General features: G+C 42.4%; 1 protein-coding gene across 2 annotated transcripts in view; it reads right to left on the bottom strand.

Moving 5' to 3' along the window:
- The window catches only part of SLC2A12 (solute carrier family 2 member 12), a 31,890-nt gene that overhangs the window by 6,013 nt on the left and 3,392 nt on the right, over positions 1–22,485 (bottom strand). For both annotated transcript variants that reach the window (XM_040599335.1, XM_040599334.1), the window contains exon 2: positions 16,559–17,881. In XM_040599335.1, coding sequence (XP_040455269.1) covers positions 16,559–17,881 — 1,323 coding nt within the window. The remainder of the gene's footprint in view (positions 1–16,558; positions 17,882–22,485) is intronic.

The raw sequence follows: 22,485 nt of genomic DNA, 5'->3' as shown, positions 1-22,485 counted from the left end.
GTGGCACACAGTCATAACACAGCTGCCGCGTCTAACAGCAGCCGTAGAGAGGCTTTTTGTCTTTTTTTTCTGACTTGGATCACAGCAAAGTTTAATGTACTCACCACTGACAAGACAAATGTTGTTCTAAAGAAATGGCATGTCATGTGGGGTGTCTCCACTTGAGGGGGGAACAAAGAAGAAAACTGGCTTCTCAAGCAGATGTTTTTCTCTGCTGGGCCAGCTAGCCCTGTGCCTGAGCAAAACCAGGCCCTGGCAATGCATGGGTATCTTATGATTGTATTTTGCTCCTCCTCAGCATCGAGGCTGTTGAAACCAGTATCACTAGTCACAGCTGATGCGACAGTCATGACAGGGAGCGCTAGCTGAAATGCAAAGCAGCAAGAGGCCAAGGAGCCCTTTGGATCAATGTGTGCACAGCCCTTGGAGTTCATCTCCATAGGATGGCCTGGTGCCGGCAGCCCAGCTTGGCTGGAAAAATGATTGTACACTGTGACTGGCAAAGGGGATATTCATAGTCACATTAGGCAGGATTTAAATAAAGTTTGAAAGAATTCAAATATGCTTTCAGCCGGGCATAAACCAACCTCCAGGAATAAACTTTTTCTTTGGGTACTTTGAGCTGTATTTGCTTCTTCTAGAATCTTCTTGTAGTCAAGCAACTTGTAGTGGCTACTCAGAGAGGCACTGAGCAATGAGCATCAAGCCTTACCAAGCTGGAGGAGCCCTGAGCTAGATAAGCTTTGGCAGCGTTACAGGCACTGGGCTGAAATGCCCATACAGGGCATTCTGCCAAAGACAGACTGGCCCTTTCAGGCTACAATTTGTCTGGAGGTTTGAAGCATACTGTTTTCCTGTTGAGAAACCAAAATACTTGAGGATCTGCATCAGCTGCAATACTGTTTAGCTGCTCTTATTTCAAGCAGTTATTTAGTTCAGACAGATCCCACCAATGCAGCAAATCTGCTCTTCATATCTGCTAATGGTAGCTGCTTCCTCTGGCATGGCCCTGACCTCTGCTTAGCTGGAGAGGAGTGGATAGGCTTATTCCCCAAGAAGAAAGTGCAGTTGTAGAAATCTGACACTTATTACAATCTGTTTATCCCTCACCCCAAGCTGAGGCAGTGATAACGATCAATTCTTTGCTTTTAGCACCTCTCTGGGATTGGTTTTACTATTTGTACCTTTGCCAAAAAGCAGCAGCTGTTGTAGGTACAGCATGGATGTGGCTTTCTCTTGGGGAGCCTGGAAGTAGGTTTGGGCTCCCACTCATAATGACTGCTGCTACCTTGTGTGTCGTGTGCATGCAGTGCTGCAGAGATTTAACCCGCCTGTTCTCAAAGTCACTGCAAAGTCATCTACACATCTATGTGTTCTGCCTTCACCAGCCTAAGCAGTAGCACTTTACAGGGCAAATCAGCTTATCCATGAAAAGAGAGACCAAATACCGGCCCCCACTGCCTGCCCCCCACCCCACCCCCCCCACCTCCATCTGCTGTGTAATCTTAGCATTATTTCAAAAGGATGCTGTGATAGTAACCACGTTGCACACACTCAATAGCTTTCACTGTCTGCTTTGGCTACCCTTGGCTGCTGTTTGTGGAACAGATGGGTAAAGAGCTGGGGCTCTCCATGTCAAGTGTGGGTCAGAGATGGGGCTAAGGGCTCAGCCTGAATCTCTCTGTTAGATTCAACAACTGCAGGATTTGTTCATGCAGTGGCTGCAGGTAATGACTCACCTTTGCTGACCTGCAGTGTGTTGTATGTTGACAGCAGTTAAGAAAAATTTTACAGTTGAATGGTCTTTTGTTATGGTTCAATCTAGAGAAAAGAACACCCACTGCAAATGCAGAAGAAAATATTGCATTGTTTCAAAAACTTAAATGTTTCATTAAATATCACAGAAACTTGATTCCTTGCCCAAGTAGGAAGAGTGGAGGATTCAGGAGTACAAACAATCCCTTGACCAGGATGGTGACATTCACCTCTAAACAAAGTCACAGGCTGTAAAGGCAGAAAACAGAATAATAATGGAAGAGTTCAGCTGCTCCCATTAAAGCTGAATAAATTGCATAATGGAGTACAGTGCTGGGGCTACATTTTAGATACCATAGATGATGGCTTCTTTTAGCACTTTGCCTGATACTTAATGAGAGGGAAAAAAAGAAAATCTTGCTTCAGTGCTAGCATGAGTAGTTCAAGATACAACTGTCACAAAGATACTTCTATTTGTTATTTCAAATTCAGTATTCTTGTAGAAATGAAAGAGCCGAGAGCCTATCACATTTTGCTTCAAAAGGAGAACAATACTAGAATAAACCTGCTTTCTATAAAGTAATTAAAAGGAAAATTAGAACAAATGCTTCAGCAGTGTTATGGAGAGTGCTTACATTACCTGATTAGAGGCTTAAAATACACATACAACCGGATAAAATAAAAAATGAATAGCTCAGCACAGATAAACAACTGAATGAAGAAAGCTGTTAGAAAGAGAAATGTACCTTCCATAAAGGTGTACACTGTGTCCAAACAAAGAAAATACAATATAATTGCTGAAAAGTTACTTGCAGTCCCATCATCAGGCAGCCAAGTATTTTGCGAGTCTGCTAGCTGAGAGGGTGAGAGACCAGAGACGGAAGAGGTGACACATGCCAGCACTGAAGAAAATGTTCCATGGGGGTGCAGGAAAGGGACACCTTGGCAGGCTTCTGTACTACGCTGCTGGCTGGTGCTAGGATAATCTCAGTTGGAATAAGGAAAGGAAAGTATTTATAGTGTCTTGAGGAAGAGCTGTCGAGTTTTTGCTGAGGAAAGCCATGTCTATTTGAAAGAGTTAAGGAACATGGGGATCAAAATGAATGAGCCACTGTGCTTTTCAGTTTCCAAGAGCTCTGGTGAAATGTCATGGGATACAAGAGAAGATATCCATGTAGATCAGTAACTGTTTATAAAAGGAAACAAAGGACAAGGCCAGTTTTAACAGTGGAAGGAGATTACTAGATCTGCTCAATATATTTCCATATCTCTCAGGAAAGGGAGGTGAATGCACGAGCAAAACTAATTGATGGTACAAATTATTCAGAGTAATAGGAATGAAGAAGGATCATAAACACAACAGGGTCTCAAAATATTGAGTACTTTGAAAAAAATGACCCATAAAATTTCTTACCACACATGCAAAGCAATATGTAGGGAGAAAACAAGCCACCAGTACCCACCTCAGCATGCCAGCACTGCTCAGGGCAGGAGTGCTAGAGCCTCCGTGGGCAGTTCGGGGACAGCATCAGCTCCTGCGAGGCAGAGGTCATGGGTGCAAACAGGCTTGGCAATTATTAGGAAGGGAACACTGTAATGTGCCAGTGAGAATGCTGTGCCTCTGTATTTGCCAACTTGCATGCAAATTTGGTCAACTCAGAACTACATGGAGAAAGGTGTGCAATGGGCGCTGCAAAGAGCAATTAAACAAACAGGGATTCTTCAGCTTAGACAACATAGAGCAGAGGGAAACAGTTGAAGTGGAGACAAGTAGAGGAGAGGTTTTCAGTACATTTTTAGACACAAACTAAGAGAATCCAAGTGAAGTTATTAGCAACAACAGTTAGGTAAAGTGGGAAGATGTGCTTTTGCAGACAATGCGTTTCAACTATGGAACTCACTTTCACAAGACACTTCAAATGTGAAAAATATTAGCGGGTTAAAATGATTAAAAGTTGGCTGTTAAAACATTATTTCTCTGTATGTGTGGAAAAAGATCCATCAAGAACTATTGTTCACAATAGTAAAAATAAATCCCTGACATTTTTCGTGAAGTTTTCTAAACTGCAGATAGGCAGAAGAACACACTGTGCCTGCTGCATGGGCCTTTTCTTATGTATTTCCCCCCAGCATCTGCTACTGGCTGTTGTTGGAGGCAGGGTAACAGATTGATTGAGTGATCCTTTTGTTTGAGCCAACATGGCCAACTTAATGAGCTTGATCTTTGGGCCATAAGCAAAGAAATGTCTCAGACCCTCCTGTGATTTCTTCCTTACTTCCTTACTTTACAGCTATGCAGTAAATAAAAAATAATTTAAAAAGCAAACAAACAAACAAACAAACAGATTTACATCAGAGAAGCAGAAAAATCTGACAATATCTGAGAAATACTGGGAGCCTGAGGGTACTCAACATTCAAGTGAGGTACATGAATGACAATTGTCCTTGTTTTGACCTTATTCCTGCCAGGCAGCAGAAGCAAATTGGAAGCTGCTCAGCAGCTCTTATTAATGAAATATTAGATTCCCTTGGTATTCATTTGCTGCTTAGCATTTTTTTCTTTCCTGTACCTGTATTGCGTGAGATCAAGTTCTTTATGGTGAGATTTAGAAAGCAGCTGTTACAATACTTGAAAGAATTCAAGTTTCTGAGGTATAAACTCTGGAAAGAGATTAAGTGGACTTACAGCTTAGTAGGGAAGTAGGCAGAAGTATGTAAGACTTTGAAAGGAAGGACTGGGTTATTAGCAACACAAGGTCCAAGGGAAGATAAGGAAGGGATTATCCCACCAGTAATGCAGGCAGACCATCTAAGAACATGTAAAAAATGATCAACACTGGGGACGGATTCAAGTAAGCCACTGCGAAGCTGCCATGAGAGGAGGGAAGTCAAAGGACATGGCTAATACCTGGCTTTGCCAAGATCAGAATTTTTTCCAGACTTATGAAACCCCACAGATTTTTGATTTACCTGGTTTCTGGCTCTGCAGAGTATTAACACAAATAGCCAGATAGCAAACTACTTCTCACAAAAGGCCAGCTTCAGCGCTGGTTTGCCTTGTTTTCAAAGGAAACACTGCAGGGGAGGGCACCAGCCTTCGTGGTGTGCATGGTGTGTACCTGTGAGGGCACACAGGTCTGGGGCAGAGTTGGGATTTGAGGTAGGGGGACCCACTACTGTAACCTGCACTGTCCCAGCACCCACGCAATGCAACTCCTGCGAAGGCTTTTGCAGCAGCCCCAGTGAAGGAGATTTGAGGGGCTGGAAAAAGTGAGGGATGCTTAAACTGGAAAGGAGAGAGGGTGAGAGGGGGTTTATCCTTTTCCAAAGCAGGTAAAAGAAGTATGATGCATGAAATGTGGCCTGAAACTCTGCCCATGGTTTTGTGCAAGAGGCCAAAACAGATGATCATGACTGGCATTAAAAATCGGTGATTCTGCTTAATGACAGCCATTTGTCTCTCTGGCTCTGCCCCATAACATGAGACTGAAGTGGCTGCTCAAAATTAATAACTAGCAAATATGGAGCTGATGAGCAGCTATATTGCTCTGGAGAGCGGTATGCTGCCAGCCTGCTAAGGGTCAAGTCTGACTTTGTGTGGACACATTAAAAGGAGTGAAATTGCTCTGTTGCTGAGAGGGGAGTCATGAGAAGCCTCAACTAATCTCATGCCTCTGGCTGCATCCTGATCTCTGGGGGGGGAAAGCAATACGTACCTCATTCTATGGCTTCCGAGGTGCTTCTCTCTGAGCAGCTTTATGACTACTGGTTGCAAGATACCTGGTACCATTGATGATCCAAAAGGAGCAAATCTTAAATTCTTTTTCTTTTCTTCTGGTGCTCTACATTTCTGTTTCTAATGGCTAATCCTTTAGGCTGACTCCTTGAAGTAACATATGCTGGGACCGGTGGGATTTAATCCTTTTATCTCTTAAGCTGTATCAGACTATATAAAAATTTTTGTCCAGTGTTTGTACTGTTTGCATCACTATCTAACAGACGGGCTGAACACTCACGTGCCTTTTTAAGGAACCTTGCAGTGGAACACGGAAATCACCCTTCACTCATGCCTGCTCCAATTTACATTAGAGCAGCAGAAGGGTTTGGGGGGAAAAGACCGTGAGACCTGTGCATTATGTCCTTCCCCTGTTTTCTGGGCCACTTGAGAAGGAAGGCAGTGAGATGTACTTCACCTATGATTTTCTCCAGCCATCCTTCCTCCCCACAGCCATCCTTCCTCCCCTAACCTTCTCACCATTGTGAACCTGCATTTTAACTCTTTTTTTTTTTTTTTTTTTTTTTTTTTTTAACTATTGGAATTTTCATCTCCATAAACTTGAAAAAAATTTAGTGTCTGGTATGCGTTTTCCTGTTTCATGCAAGCTATTCAATATATTCTTAAAGCTATTTTCAGTCCATTTTCAACTTGAAAGAATAGTCACAAACCAGAAGAGCTTTCTTATAGACAGTGATTCCCCTCTGAAGGATAACTGGGCAAGAAGTGATAGATGTATAAAGATCTAGGAATGGTAGAATTGTCTTAGTTAATGTGATTTGTGTCCCATCTTACCCAATAACACAGCTCAGCAGCAAATATATCAGTAGGATATGTCATAGCTTTACTGTAGGCAGGTATGTAATAGTCTGTACCTCTTTTCAGGTCCCTTAATAGAAGCTGATTTGAGCTGATGTATGAGATGACAATTCTGTTTGCAACTGGATTTCACAGCCACTGTCTCTCTAGTCCTTTGTTATGTAGACACTCAAACTGTCCCATCACGGTAGAACAACAAGCAGAAAGGAAAAAAAGAGAGAAAAAGAAAAAGGAAAACAAGCTTTCAAGGGAGAATGTGCTTACTATAATAAACCACATACTGCCATCCAAAAAAAGGCCTTTTAATCAAAACCTGAAATGTGTATTCCTGTTTGAAGGTGTTTATTTGTTCAGAATATTGAATCTGGGATAATCCTCTGAGGCATTTGCAGAGGAATGACTGCAGAAGCCAGAGGCTCTAATTTATGGAGAAGTTGTGCCTGTATTAGTTCAGATTATCACATATTTCATTTCTAAAAAGTATGGAGAGGAGAAATTATCCAGCTGGGTGGGGCAAATAAACCTGTTTTTCTAGTAACTCTAGTAAATTTCCAAGGGCTAATGTTCGTCCTTGAGGGGGTGCACAACAGAGGAGTGCAGGACACTGCAGTTGGGGGCAATTTAAGTCTTTGTTCTTTCAAAATAGAGACTTGTGCCTATGCTTTACAAAACTGCCAGTGGAAGGGATAAGCATCCTTTTACAATAGTGACTTATTTAGTGAGAGGCCTGCAGTGATCTGTTTCGTTAAGTCCCTCGCTGGTCACTGCTGCTCATGTTTTGCTTTGGTTGCTGCTGGAGTGAGGCAGCCAGGAGGAAGGTGTGAAGGCTCTGGGTCTGTTTGCCACAAAACATCTTTTAGTTCTCCTTTCATAAGAGTTTTCTGTGCTTAGGGTTGCTTTTCAAAGGCCATAGAAGCTTGTTGCCTTCCTGTGCCCCCTTTCCTTTGAGAAAACCTTCCTGGCTTTCCTCCCAGAGCTCAATGTGACATAGAAACTCAGATGCCATGGGGAGAAACAGTCTCCTGACTTCATACACTGACTTACCATCCAGCCACACTCTCTGCAGATTGGCTGTAGTTTACACCTTTCTCAGCAGTGGCGATAAGTGATGTGATTGCACATTTTTACCTTTTTGGCATAATTATGTTCTCATACTTTATAATGCATGTTTTAGTGTGATGATCTTTATGAGTGAAATAAAATACTGTCTTTGCACTTAAAGCTCTACTGACAGTCTAGTTTTTGTACAAAGCTGGGCAAAGATCAGTTTGCCTGTAAAAAATTCCTCCCAGCCCTCTCTGCCAAAGGAAACGGGATTTTGTAGTACTTGACATAAGCCCCATAAACTTTTTCACAGATTTCAGTATCACAATGATCTTCTCTCCTAGAACATGGTCAAGGAAATGAATGTAAAATCTTTCATTGTCTTTAATATGATTATCAAAGGCCACTGTTATTTACTGAATGCTTAAATAGAACACTCGACCTACAAAGTAAGAAGGGCAAATTTGGCTAATGATAGGCAGCCTTGATTATTGTATGAAAGCTGGCTGGAGATGGTATGCTAGACTTACTTGACAATGCACCACTTTACAGAAGACAATGTCCCTGTGGAACAATAGAACATTGTTAGGCCCAATTACTAGTTAGAATCACAGCAATACTCGTTCTCTAGATTTTTTTATAAAGTGGGTCTGGAGGTAAAATGTTCCATTTTGGCCAGTGGCTACTAACTAAGCTGAGTAGAACTTTAAAAAAATGCCTAATTTTAAACATAGGAGATCATTTCTCTTAAGCAGTGCCTTTGTGTCAGTAGATCCATTAACATACAACTATCAGTATACATATATTTATATAATGCAGGATATTGACTCAAATAACTGTTTAAATGGAGCACAGTATGGCAAGACACAGACACCTTTTCTGGGCAGTCCTTGGAGGGCCAAATTTTGTGCTCAGCAACAGCAGATTGAACCACCATCATAGCAGAGACACAGAAATATCAGCTGGGGCATGGTGTTGTCACTCCCTCTTTTCACAGTACCTCTTTTAGAAAGCAAAGCCCTTGGCCCGATCTGCCAAGACTTCCCCTCATTCGCATACTTAAAACTACGCACAGGAACACAGATGTCAGTGAAAATGATGTCCCAGATTGTGCACCTCAGTATAGTTTAAGTTCAGCCTCGGGGCTGAACAAGGCTATTCTGCTCTTTGCAAAACGGAGTCCTAAAATAATTAAGGAGAAGCTCCCACTGACATTGCCATGTGTCATTACTGCAGAAGCATTTTTTTTCTTATTATGACCTTTTTAACACCTATAAAAGCCTCCCAAACTTGTAGGTTCTATCAAGTTAGACAAGATTAACATATTTGGCTGGTATTTTAGAGAACACCTCCTGCAATTTTAAATACTGTAATTCAGCGTCCAGCTATCCAAAAATACCTTAAATTGGTTTGCACTTCACTACTACCAATCAGCCTGTGAAAAGGCAAACCAATACTTTTGTTAGCTGACATGTTAACAAGGGGCTTCAGATAAACCTTGTCTGGGACAAGGAAATAGGGAGAAGCAGGCAATTCACAATCCTTGCTTTATTTTTCAATTTGACATGCCTTGTCTTTCTACTGCAGCTTGGTGGTACACACAGTGTGAAATAAAGGCCACATGAGGTACCATTTGAATAGCACAGGAATAATGAACTAAAATACTAGGAGTGTCATATTCAAACCACATGGATGCATGCATTAAAAGATGATTCAGTACAAATGAACAGTGCTAGGAATCTTGTCATAAAATAAAGGATCCAAGATCATTTTTTAATTAACTGAAACAGGACTTTCTGTACTGATCCTCAGTGAAACATGCACATTTCCAAGGTTTATTATCCTGGTTCAGATCCAACAAAGCATTTAAGCACTTGCTAGTTTTTGAGCACTTGATTTAATCCCCACCACTACCTCCTTTTCCAGAGTAAACCACAAAACAATGTAAAACTGATGCTGCTCATTTCTGTGAAATTTAAGGCCAGGCCACAGCTGCTCTGCAAAATGTAGAAATTAAAAAATAAAACATTGCAAACAAATGCTGTGCAAGGCAATGCTGAGCATGAATGCCTGCTAACATCAAATTCAAGTGCACTATAAATTAATACAATAACCATGTTTTGTAAAAGCCTGAAATATTGCTCTAACATCAAAGTAATTGATGTGAATTCTAGACAGCCCTATCTTTTACCAGTGTTTTCCAAGCTAGCACAAGGCCATAGAGCTAATAGTATTTCAAAACACAGGAACAAACAAGTAAATCCATGGAGGGTCAGAAATTCCAAACTAATAGTTTTCTTTCCCACAAGGTTTACCAATTTCTGGTAGAGCATTTGGTGGCCAAGTTTAAGTCCAAGAGCATTTTGGGGCAGAGCAAAAGCAGTCCTATGCAATCTGGATCATAAGGGTGACAAGAGATATGACCTCTGTGATTTGAGTCCCTGGGCTGTTCAGTGTCGTATGTGAAAGCAGCTGTTTTGCAGTTTGTTACAGATGCATTTAGTGACTGAGGTGAAAGACACATAAATGGTTCTGCATTTAACTGTGCTAATGAATCATGCTTTAACTCGGGTAGCAAGTTCATCTAAGAATCACAGGAGCAAAGTCAAGAAGACTAAATTTGTCTCCATTGTAATTCTCTGGGCTTTAGGGGAGTGTTACAGCTCTTAATTTTGGCTTGCTTAATCCAATAAAATACATAAAGAAAGACCACCACAGACCAGATAAGATTACCTAAGAAGGACAGTGATGGATTGAAAGAGGGACTTACTTCCTTCCTTACCTCCATGGATTTCAATTTCCATGTGAACACTGGAGCTTTCTTCCACCCCCCTTGATCCTTCTTGCCTGATCCTTCTTCCATCTTCCCCAGTGTCCCCAACATGGGTTTAAACCTGCATTTAAATGACTTCAAGAACTCACAATAAGATGTAAACAAAGTGAGGGAGTTTTTGCATGGGGATAGAATAGAATAGAATAGAAACTAGAAACAGACATCTCTTCCTCCCAAAGTAGTCTTTCATCAGTAAAAACATGCTCCTAAGATTTGTCCTCACTAGAAGTTTGCCTTCATTGACTTTCCTGTATGGGTTTTGCTCCTCAGAGGGCTGATAGCCCACACAGCTCTTGCAGCAGAGAGATGGTGCACTGCAGCAGGGCTTTCTGGACAGCCTAGTCACTGCTCCTTCTTGGGAGGACCCAGGCTGGGGTGCACGAATCCGCAATTCCAGGTTCCTTATATGGAACAAATTTAATCAGTGTGAAACTAAGTAACCCAAGGGGGTTTGGTGGCCTGCCACCCTGCCCTGTGCTAGGATCATATGGGTGCTTAAACCTGGGGCTCAAGCATCCAGGTTAAAGCTGAATGGAAAGCAGAGACAAAAAAGTCTTTACCAACAGGTAACTCAGAAGGGAAGTAGTTTCATTTATGGGAAGACATAACCTGGCTGTAAGACCAGGTTTCCTGATGAAGAAAGTAACTGCAGTGACCACAAGGTTATTAACCTGTGGGGAGACAGGTGGGGTTTCTCCGTCCCTCTCTTGTGCCTGCCCCAACAGCTTTGAATCTGCCTGCTAACATCAGTCAGGCAGTTGTATGTGCCTCTGCACCCACACGCTGAGAGCAGGGAGATGTGAGGGGTTCCCAGATGCAGATGGCAACGGAGGGCATAATATCCCAGTCTGAGAAGGCTTCCTATGGGGGCTTAATTCCACTATTTAGCAGGTTTTAATCAATATCAACTGGAAGTCTTACAAGAACCCACTCAGGGGAGCTGTGCTTCGATGGGACTGTAACAGCTATGTGGAAAAGTGGGGTTTGCTATGAGTTCTAAATACCTCCTGCAAGACCCCGTTATGCACTTATTTATCAATCACAAATATATTAAAAATATTTTTTAGATTTTATATCTGTGTGGATGGGTATGTGTGGTATTTTTGTGCCAAGCCCTGAAACTCAGAAGACATTTCTCCAGCTGCAGACGCTGATCTGCTTTGGGTGTGTTGTGGCCACAGCTGTGGGTGTACCACGTGGGCTCTGAGCACTTGGGGCTGGGGAATCCCTGTGGCTCCAAGAAGTCCCCTGGAAGAGGAGCATGTGATAGCTTTCAAGAGAAGAGCTCTGAGAGTTTGGTCCTTGGTTTTGGAGAGCCACACAAAGCTGGCAGCTTCTCTAGGACATGAAGAACATCTTCAGTCCCAGATAGGCAGACATAAATACCTTTGGACTTTATGCATCTAAATGGTTTTGAGGATGATTCATGTCATGAAACATTCCCTTGGTCCCACTTGTAGGTGCGTTTGTTGATATGCATCCCTGAAATCAGCAGACCTGATATGATTTGCACCAGCAGATTATCCAAAGCTCACTGGCCAACTGCCTAAACACCTTTGCAGTTATACAGAAACGTGTTTAAAGGAGGAGAAAGAGATCTTTTGTACAAGGCACCAATACCATACATGCAGTCCAAATGCACACATTCAACAACTCTCTCTCAATAAAAGTGCTCCCCACTCCACAGCAAAATATCCCTGTGATGTGCATGGATTCCCTTGAACAGCACTCCCACGATATAAGGAGGTACTACCCAAGCCTTGCTTTGCTCACTTGCTTTTTGTTTCCTAGAACAAATTCAGACTGGGAAAACATATGCTGTGTTGGGTGCAGACTGAGTTTGCATTACTTGTTTCTCAGCCTAGGACTTGTTGGAGCCCCTCTCATTTTGTTGGACAAAAGAGGATTGGCTGCAGACCACGCTGCATCCCTGTGTTACTGTGTATGGTGCTACTGTCTCCTTTGGCTACTTATTGGTGAGATCACTCAGTGAGAGAGACCCCCCTCACTTACGGGATATATAGGAAAATATGGAGGGAAGTTGTCCCTATTTAGTCTTTGATCCTAAATGGTGCAAAAGGAGATGATCAGGGCAGAGAAGCAGATCTTTGGTAACGGGTGCTGCCTGACACCTGAATCTGAATTTTGTTCGTCAGGTCCGCCAGTAAAGCAGCAAGGCTCTGGGCACCCACTCCGTTTCAGAAGGGCTAGAGCTGCCCTGCAGTTGCCCTATCAAGAGAACTCTCTTGCACATGCTCCATCCAACACCAAGAGCCCCACATTCACAGCCTTATTTTGAAAAATGTCTGGCTTTCCTGGTCCCTGCATCTCAACATATTGTAATACACAACAGTGATGAGTGAAGGAGCTGACACCTCTTTATAAGAAAGGACCACTATTTTTTGCCCCTCAGGTTGTTTGAACAGAGCATCTGGCAAATGAGATGCTCTGCAACTATTTTGGTTAACTCTGTGTCATTTAGCAGGTAGGTGGTCATGCGTGGTCACGGCCCTGACTACAATGTCTCTGTGTGTCCTTCGTATTAAATCGATTTCCAGGGACACATTGAGCTTTTACCTTGGATGACAAATTGGTGGTCTACCTCCACACTGCACTCATCTCATTAGCCTGCACTCACTGCTCCCTGTGCAAGGCATAGCAGCATTTCTGCAAGGCTCCTATTTTTCCTGTCCCCCCTTCGACATACAGCAGGTTTGACTGTCTCTCTGTACAAACATGCACTGAAAACAATGAAGAGCCCCTCTTGCACTCCTCATCCTTCACATGGCAGCCAGAGAGAGGTCTCTTTTGGGCTCTTGGGCTCACCAGGGCTCATTTCCCTGGTGACAATGGTTGATCCTCATCTGACCTTTCTGATATACAGACAAAGGTAAGTCAAGACAAAGGTGACTGTCGGGTAAGTCCCCTTAGCTAATAACTGCCTTGAAATGCCTCTGCAAACACACCTGGAGAGACAGCATGTGCTGTTCTGCAATGTAATGCAACACTGATTTGTTGCACCTACAAAACGTCCTCATAATTGTGTGAAATTGAGTGTGAACAAGCAGTTGAATCACAGTTCATCAAACATAATTAATCCAAAACAGAGCAGCAGAAATACTCTTTTTATCTTGCATAAGGGTTGATGATATAAATATAAAGCACCTCAGAATCAGAAAAATTACTAAGCAGATGCTTGCTAGTCTGTGAATTCTTTTATAATGCAAAAATAGCTTTTATCTCTCGCTGTCTATTTTTGAGTACTCATCACTGTGCTGCCTGGGTGCTTTGATAAATCGCAATAAATATATTTAGCATATGTTTAGTTCATTAAAAAATCCATCTACTTCATGTAATTTGGAGACAAAAGAGAATTCATGGGAAAATACATTATTTATAAATGTCTGCTATGCAAATGTGGACTTTAGCTAGCACTTTGACCAGAACCCTAAAAAAGGCAGGGGGAAAAAAAAGGACAAAGTAATTAAAAAAAGATGATAGAGCTGAGGTTGCATGATCTGCCCAATGAAGAGTGTGCTATTTTCCTAATGGTGCTACATAGACTCTCCTTTATCCCCACAGAACATAATGCAGCATGGACTCAAAATAAAGTGGGTGAATTTGCTCCAGAAATGGCTTTGTGGAGTGGAGGGAAAAGAGCAAGATCCCTTGTTCTTTGTCCAAAAGAGGCTCATTTGATGTGTAAGTTACAAACAGACACATCGCCAGCACAGCTTTCACCTCAGCCAGCAGGACAGGAAGACAACACGCCAAGTGTGAGATGTTCACATTGAAAATATGGTGGTGTGGGGATTACAGTGCTTGTTGCTAGGTGCCTGGGCATTGCCTGGCCACAACAGCCAGCGAGTGCAGCCTCGATGCCTCCCTCCTGTTGCAGAGTATCAATGGCTAACAGTCTGGTCCAGACCACAGACCAGATTTAGAGATGAGTATCTTTTTTTTTAGAGTAGGGATAATAAACATGTTAAAACTGTTTACTTTTTATAAGCAGAGGGGCTTGTCTTTTTCTTTACACTAAGAAAGGCATACTGAGGATAAGAAAGGTAGACTTTTAAAATATATTCAAGGATTTGAACTCCAAGCAGCAGATACTGAAGGCTGAACATGTGACACAACTCATAACCTTGCCTCCCAACCCAGATTATTTAATTACAATAGGTCCTTTGCAGATTCCAGCAATCTCTTGAATCTCTGACCTTTGCATTTTCTATACATTGTCCATTTTAACTGAATAGTGTACTTTTAAAGGCACAAAAATGCTGGAGCTGAGACATGTCTGTTCTGTCACATATGCTGTTTGAGGGTATTTGTGCTCTTAGTCAAGAGTGAGGTCAGAAAACAAGCATGGGCCTCAAAGACTTCTCAGACTAGCCTGGCAAACACACGTCAGTTTCTGTAGCCCTCAAGGAAGTAGACGTTGTTATCATTAACTTCACATTAGGCCAACTCAAATGACCAGGACCCATTTACAGTGAGGTCAACAGGAAAGCAGCTTTCAACAGGAGGCCAAGCCTGAACGCATGCCCCTGCCTTGAGGGTCATTAGATGTGTGTTTGAAACACTCCAGTAAATGCTGAAGTAACATTTTCTCTTCAGGGCTGCACCCCTTGTTTTGAACCTGTGTCATCAAAAGCAGAATCCAGCCCCAAGATGGTCTGCAAGGGAGGGAATAATGCTGCAATAACACAGTGAAGTTCGCTGCCCTGGCGATGAATGCTTATCTTACGCTGCTCTTCCAGTGAGTAATGTTTAAAATAAATAAAAACTGCAGGGGAGTTGCTGTTAGTGCAATTCTTGGGTTGTATTCTTCTGGCAAGCTTTTAATCATAATGGTGCAGCAGGAGTACAGTGTGTTTGCAAGGCAAGTTTGAGCCAGGGCACAAAAGCACACCAAGTCTGTTAATAAATAATGGACTCTGTGCATGTGGGTTTTGCAGTGTGGCTTAAAAAACCAACCCCTTCAAAATACAATAATATGCAAGTGCTATTGAAGCAAAGCAAAACAAAACAGAGAGGTTTAATTGCTAGTCTCTGGGAATGGCAGACGTTCTCCTCTGGAGACAGTGGGAACCATGCAAGTGTGGTGGCAGCTGCAGCAGTACCTTGGTTGTACAGTGATGTGCCCTAGTGTTTTTCCACTTGTGCTGTCCAACAGGTAGTGGCAATGACACTATAGTTTGCTCATGAGTTATACCTTTAATATCTTTCCTATTGTCCTGGTTTCAGCTGGGACAGAGTTAATTTTCTTCTTAGGAGCTGCTGCAGTGCTGTGTTTTGGATTTGGTGTGAGAATAAGGTTGATCACACACTGATGTTTTTGGTCGTTGCTCGGTAATGTTTGTACTACGTCAAGGACTTTCCAGTTTCTCAGACCCTGCCAGCAAGAGGGCTGGAGGGGCACAAGTAATTGGGAGTTAACACAGCCAGGACAGCTGGCCCAAAATAGCTAAAGGGTTATTCCATACCATAGAACATCATGCTCAGTATATAAACTGGGGGAAGAAGGAAGGGGGGGATGTTTGGAGTGATGGTGTTTGTCTTCCCAAGTAAGCGTTGTGTGATGGAGCTCTGCTTTCCTGGAGATGGCTGAACCCATGCCTGCTGATGGGAAGTGGTGAATTAATTCCTTGTTTTGTTTGGCTTGCATGCACAGCTTTTGCTTTACCTGTTAAACTGTCTTTATCTCAACCTACAAGCTGTCTCACTTTTACCCTTCCGATTCTCTCCCTGACCCCACCAGGAGGGAGTGAGCAAGTGTCTGGGTGGGGCTTAGTTGCCAGGTGGGGTTAAACCATGATGCCTGTATCTGAAGACTATTATATAGTCAGGGGTCCAGGCCCTCAGCAGGACTCAGGCATTCTGGCATTTCATGGATTTGATGGTGTCATACCATACAGAGGTCTAGAGCTCATCATTATCTTGGGTTTATGAGTCAGCAGCAGCAAATGCCTACATTGTAACCTTCCCAATGTAAGGACACAATAGACTAGGAAGAGAAAAGATAACCAGGGCTCCCATAATTTTGCTTTACAAAGCTCACAGCAGTTCTTAACTTCACTGAAGAGGAGCAGTTAATTTCATTGAACTGAAAGGAGATCAGGCCCTTGATCTTAGCGAGCAAGACATATTCCTAAAAAGTACACCCCAGGTCACAACCAGGACAATCTGTGACAATACCAGTGCATATTAGCAGAAAACACTGCTTTGCTCAGCTTGGAAACTGCCTGTTGCCAAGCTGGGCATGTCATCCCAACACTTAATCCACTTTGTAAGTAAATCATTACAAAGAGTTAGAAAAATGAAACACTTACTTGGTCCAAGACCTATGGAAAATGCAGCAACATAAACAAGGAGGCTGGCCAGTGAGAGCCATTTCAGGACAGCAGGAACCTCCCCACTTTTCAGGTGAGACCCTGTTGTGCTTTTGCCTCCTGCCAGGGCAGTCCTGTTCAGTTCTCCTGTCCTGGCAACATCTGGGCTTCTCTGCGCATCAAATGACAATCTTTCTGGTGAAGCCATGCTAGCAAAGAGGTCCTTGAGACTCCCGTTGGTGACACCACTGAGGTTTTCTGGTCTCTGGAGAAAGAAATCCTCTGGAGATTGGCTTCTACAGACATTAGTAAAATTCACATGTATGTTATGGTTCACTAAGCCCATTGTGACCAACGACAGTGCCATAACAGAAGAGCCAATACATAGAAAAGTTTTACTTCCAACTTGATCCACAAAAAACGTGGCTGGGACTGTGCTGACCACTTTAACCACTCCAACTCCAGTAGAAGCCAAACTGGCAGCTTCATTGCTGTGGAACCCAACTGACTTCAAAACAGTCGATGCATAAAACAAAATGTTGGGTTGCCCAGTTGTTTGCACAAAAAAGACTAGAGTGAGTCCTACCAACATTCGGGCCCTCATGTTGTTTTTTGAACGAAACAGGTCCAAGAAACTATATTGATGTTCATCTTTCAGGGAAGACTTGATCACAGTAAGTTCTTTAGTAGCATCTGATGTTTCCCGTAGCCTCTCCAGTACTTTGCTTGCAGCTTCATCGTTATTTTTCATGACAAGAAACCGAGGGCTTGGAGGAAGGAAATACATGGCAATAGCCTGTAAAGCACCTAATGGAATCACAAGGCCAAACATGTACTTCCAGCCATGAGATACACTGGCAAACGCATAATTTGAAATATAGGCAAAGAGAATGCCTATCACAATCATGAGTTCATTCAATGACACGAGGAGACCTCTTCTGTGCTGCGGGGCGATCTCAGCAATATACACGCATGTTGCAATTGATGATAATGAGATGGAAATACCTATGGCAATCCGTCCCACAATAAGTATCCCATATGATTCATAGGGCAGTAAAATCAGACTTCCCAACACAAGTAAAGAAGATGCAATAATAATGGCAAGTCTCCTTCCAAATTGGTCTATCAGGAATCCACCCGTAAGGGATGCAAATAAGGCCCCAAAAAGCAGGGAACTTACAACAATTTCCTGCTCTTTGCAAGAGAGTGCTAATACGCTGCTCATCTGAAGGAGAGCTCCAGAGATAAGGCCCAACTCGTAACCCATCAGAAGTCCACTTACGGCAGCAACAGCAGAAGATAGAAAAGTAAATGTTCCACAGCCTGAAATAAGAGAAAAAACCACAAAAACTAGAAAGTGTGACTTCTGCAACATTCTGATAACTAATAATAACTTTATTTGATATGCCAGTCAAAAAAAATCTTTTTGTAACTTTTAGGCAAAGGAGTTAGGTGTGTACAAACCCAGTGGTGACATAAAAAGCTATTTTTGAAAAGAAAAAAAAATACATTTTTTAATTCATATAAATGCCTTTGAGTTCCTTGTCTTACTGATCAGAAGTCAATAAGGTTTTGATCAGGCTTTAAATAATTAAACCTTCTACTTCAGAATGTCATTGCAAAAGGCAACACTGACAATAACTACCTTTTGGTAAGAAAGCAGGTTTTGCCTTGAGATGTTCTCAGTTTTATTCCTGTATTGAACTGAGGAAGTCACGTCCACCCAGCTAGTGCCAGTAATTTCCTAGCCAAACTGCTTCAACCCTGACTTGAATAAGTAACAAGTTTTCCCTCTCCATTTCCTAATTCCGGTGCTTCACCTGATGGAAAATTACCCACTGAGCATGAGGCTGATCCAGATAGCTGGGATATTCTAGGAACACCAATCTTTGAGGTAAAAATTAATGAACTTTCTGGGCTTTGCCCATGACTAATCTCAGATACTTCAGAATATCAGGATCGAATATTTTGCATAGTTTATGATGGCAACAATGTCAGGAATAAAAAACAGATGGTGAAAACATAAACCAAATGGAGATTATATGCCTCTGAATGTCCACTTTAAAACAAACTCATTTTATCCAACTGTGATTCATTGTTTATTGTTACAAGATAGATTTGACTGATCATATTCTACTAACTGTGAAGCCTTTTGCACCCTAAACTTTGAGGAATATATCAGTTTGTTATTGTTGGTCTTGTTCTTTCTCTCGGCATGATTTTCCTCTCATCATGATGTTGGCTGCCACACAAATAGGAAAAGAGTAAATTGACTTCTGATTTTCCGGTTAGTTGGAGAGATTAGGATGTGTCTGAGGAGAGGTAGCTTTTGCAGCATAAAAGAGTCTGTATTTCAGTTAATTCTCTTGGAAAAAGTACTTTCCAGCTTGGCTGGAAAGTTGTATATGGTCTGATTGAAAATGATACATAGACTTTGTTTATTTTTCACTTATTTTTCTAAGGCATTAAGGTTCTTTGATCACGCTGACTGCCTGGAGTTCCTTGCCAATAACTTTTGAGCACACTGGTAAGGATCAGTCCTTTTTGACAGAGAATATTACATTTATGAAGCAAATTGTGAAAAGAGAGGAGGAGGGAAGCCCTAGCAGAATGTCTGCACTACTAAAATAAACAATGCCAGAACCCAAGCCTGGACCCTGGCACATGGCCATGTATTCCAATAAATTGCTGGTATGGTCCCTGGCATGGTTGTGCCCCAAGCCACCTCTTGCTCTCCTAACAATTCCTGGAGGCAGTTTGGCTCAAGGCGTGAGCCCACCATCCCACCCTGCAACCTACTCCGCAGGAGTCTGGGTTATTCTGGAAGGCAGCAGAGTTTAACTGTGTGAGTATAAGCTCTGATTCCAGGGTCAGGGGAGATGTGTAAGCCCATTAAGTCTATTAAGATAAGTATTGCCTATTAGCTCTCCTACCTGGCTCTGGGTTTGCTCCCTTTGAGCCAAGCAGAAGCCAAGCGGCAGCAGCCCCGAGTTGCTGAGTGCACCCAACACGCCTCAGCCCACTCTGCCTCTGGGCCTGGGTGGCTGGCAAACCAGAGGTAGACAAGAGATGGGCAAAACCCATGGTTTTGCTATGATGAGCCGTAAGGTCATGGAAGAAATGGGAGTACTGCAAGAAGTCTTTCAGAAGGTGGGGGTGGATGGTAGATCTGTTGTGATGAAGGTGGGGACAGCTTGGAGAAAACCTCAGAAGCAAATTTGCAAAATGTTCCAGTGATGAAACAATATTTTTTTAATATTTTTCTTGTCATCCATGTCTGTATTATGTCTAAAGCTTTTTCTTCCTTTACGTCTGCAGGATCCGAGATCATTGCACTTATTTTAAACAGAGGTTAGTGCATGGATTAGGGCAAGGTCCTGCTGTACTTCCTTCACAGGCTAAATAGCACTTCAGTGGAAGTACTACTGCCTCCAGTTAAGCTGCTTTGTGCTACATATGCTCCATCCTCCAACACATGCATGCAGTATACACTCTATCATTGCAAAACCTAATTTCTCCCTCCCCTTTATACTTGTGGCTTGCCTGCTTGGTGTATATTACTAGATCTGGGAGATATACCCCTCCAACGAATCCTGGCTGGAAATCAGGGCTGGTAACAACACGGTGTTGTGCTGAATGAATGATCTTTGGTATCGGAACCACACTGATAATTTGATCACGGTGCTCTGCCCAAACTTCTGCTCAGTGCTGATATCTGTGCTTTCTTGGATACCTCTGTATTTTATCACATTAAGCCATGTAGATTGAATCTAAGATTTTTCTTTACATATTATGAAGGCAAAACAGACCATTGTGGTCATCCAGTCTGACACTCATAAACAGCACAACATAACCCTTCAGACATGTTTAAATGATAATTTATTTGAACTAGGCTATTGAAAATATTCAGCTTTTATTTTAAAATTGCTAGTGATTGAAAGCCAATGACTTTAAGTCACAAGCTGTCCCAATGGTTCATTGCTTTCACTGTAAATTATCATAAATTATTTGCAGACTTAATTTCTGCAACTTCAGCTTCCAGCCACCAGATCCCATTCTCCATTTGCCTGCATTTAGCTGTGTTCACTAAGTACAAAATTGTATCTGTCACTGAGTCATCCCACAGACCTCTCCTTGATAAGCTACACAGCCTGTGAGTGAGGCTTTACAAGTTTACCAGTCCCTTAAGTATTCAGAGCCTGTTCTCTGAACTCTATCCAGATTATCAACTTCTTCAATAAATCCTGAGCCAGACCCAGTGTTCCTGCAGTGGCTGTACGGTGCCAGATAGGAATTTGACATAATTGTCCTGCTCCTGGTGGATATTCCCCCCTCTACTCATCTAAGGATTGTCACAGCCATGTACAGGAGCTCATCTTCTGCTGGTTATCCTCCAGGACAACCAGCTTCTTTTCTGACTGGGTTCTTGCCAAGGCATCGCCTTTACCTTTAAATATGGCCTGCCTTCTTGCATCCTAGCTAGGGATGCAAATCACTTTACGTTGTCTGTATTAAAATGCACAGGATGGGTTCAATTTACCTAACTGTGAGAGGTCTACAGCATCTCTAGATTTATTCTGTAACCACTTGTGAAAAATAGACACTTCTAGATAACTGAAGTAGGTCAGATGCCTATTTCTTTCCATCGCCTATAAAAGGAATCTGTGCGGCTTGCTCAGATGCAGATGTCTAAAGTTAGCAGAGAGGCACCCCAGACAGTACGTTAATTTGCAGTCAGCAGGCCAAGCCATCTGAATTGAATTCAGCCAGTGATATATCTCATTTATTAATCACCTGTCACCTTTATCACCTTCAAATAATCCGTTATTATCTTCCTCCAGGCTGTTGAGAGAAAATGTTAAATAACAAAGGGACAAAACCTGAGTTTAAGGCTCTCCAGCAGAAACACAACAGTGTAGGCAGTGTCTCTTATTGATACCTTGAGGTCTGTGTCCTGCTCCTGCATAGCCTTTAACTCTTTAAATGTGTGACTGTCAGTTTTGTATGGTTCCAGTTTCTGGTTCAAAATGGCAGTGCCAACTCAAATATCTTGATGGAGTCCACCGTCAACACTGTTCTTTACAATCCAGACTCTGCTCTCCTCAGCCTGTGCTCCTCAGATCAGAGCCACCGAGGTGATTATTTATTTTTAATCTGAGAGGTGTACAAGCTGGGTGTGGAGCTTGGACACCTGGGAAGTTGCGAGGGAAGTACTCGAGCCTATATATGTCTTTCTTCTCCTAGTACAGCAGCTTGACCGATGTCTTAATGTTTCTTTTTTTTTTTTTTTTTACTGGGTCAACTGGTGTCCTTGTTCATGTGTCCAGTGACAAACACCCACAGTCATGTAGAAATAGCAGAGGGCTGTAATTAAAGCAGACCCCTGAATGCAAGGCAGGTTCTGATGTGATGCAGAGGGAGACACGTTGCCTTTCTGCATTAGCAGGAGCAAACTCAGCAGTTAACTTGGTGTCTCTAGTTCCGCACAGGCCCTATTCTGCTGAGAAACATCCTTATATCACTATGAGCTTTTGTTTAACTGCTGTAACTAAGACTTGCCTGCTGAGAACTGCCTGCTGAGTTAAACCCTGAAATCTCTGCTCGGTTCTCCTTTGTGGTCTTCCTCCACACAAAATGCCTTCTGACTTCAGCATATGTTTTGCTTTAACATTTCCAGATAAAGCCTGTTGCAGTAGTTGTACTCACGATCCTTTTAAGTGTCACTTTTAATGTTGTTGCTGGCAGTTCTTAGGCATTCCTTTTCAAAAAAAAAAAAAAAAAAAAGCTTCTTTAAAATATATATTCCTTTTATTTTTATGAGATGCCTGAAAAATACATGGCAGTGTGCAGCCCAGGGGAATAAAATATTTTAATGATGACTTCCAGAGAAATTTCTCCTTCTGCCTGCAGCAAACTCCACGGCTAAG

This window comes from Falco naumanni, chromosome 6 (assembly GCF_017639655.2).
Source record: "Falco naumanni isolate bFalNau1 chromosome 6, bFalNau1.pat, whole genome shotgun sequence".
In the NCBI taxonomy this organism is placed as follows: domain Eukaryota; kingdom Metazoa; phylum Chordata; class Aves; order Falconiformes; family Falconidae; genus Falco; species Falco naumanni.
This window is presented reverse-complemented; position numbering and strand designations above follow the sequence as displayed.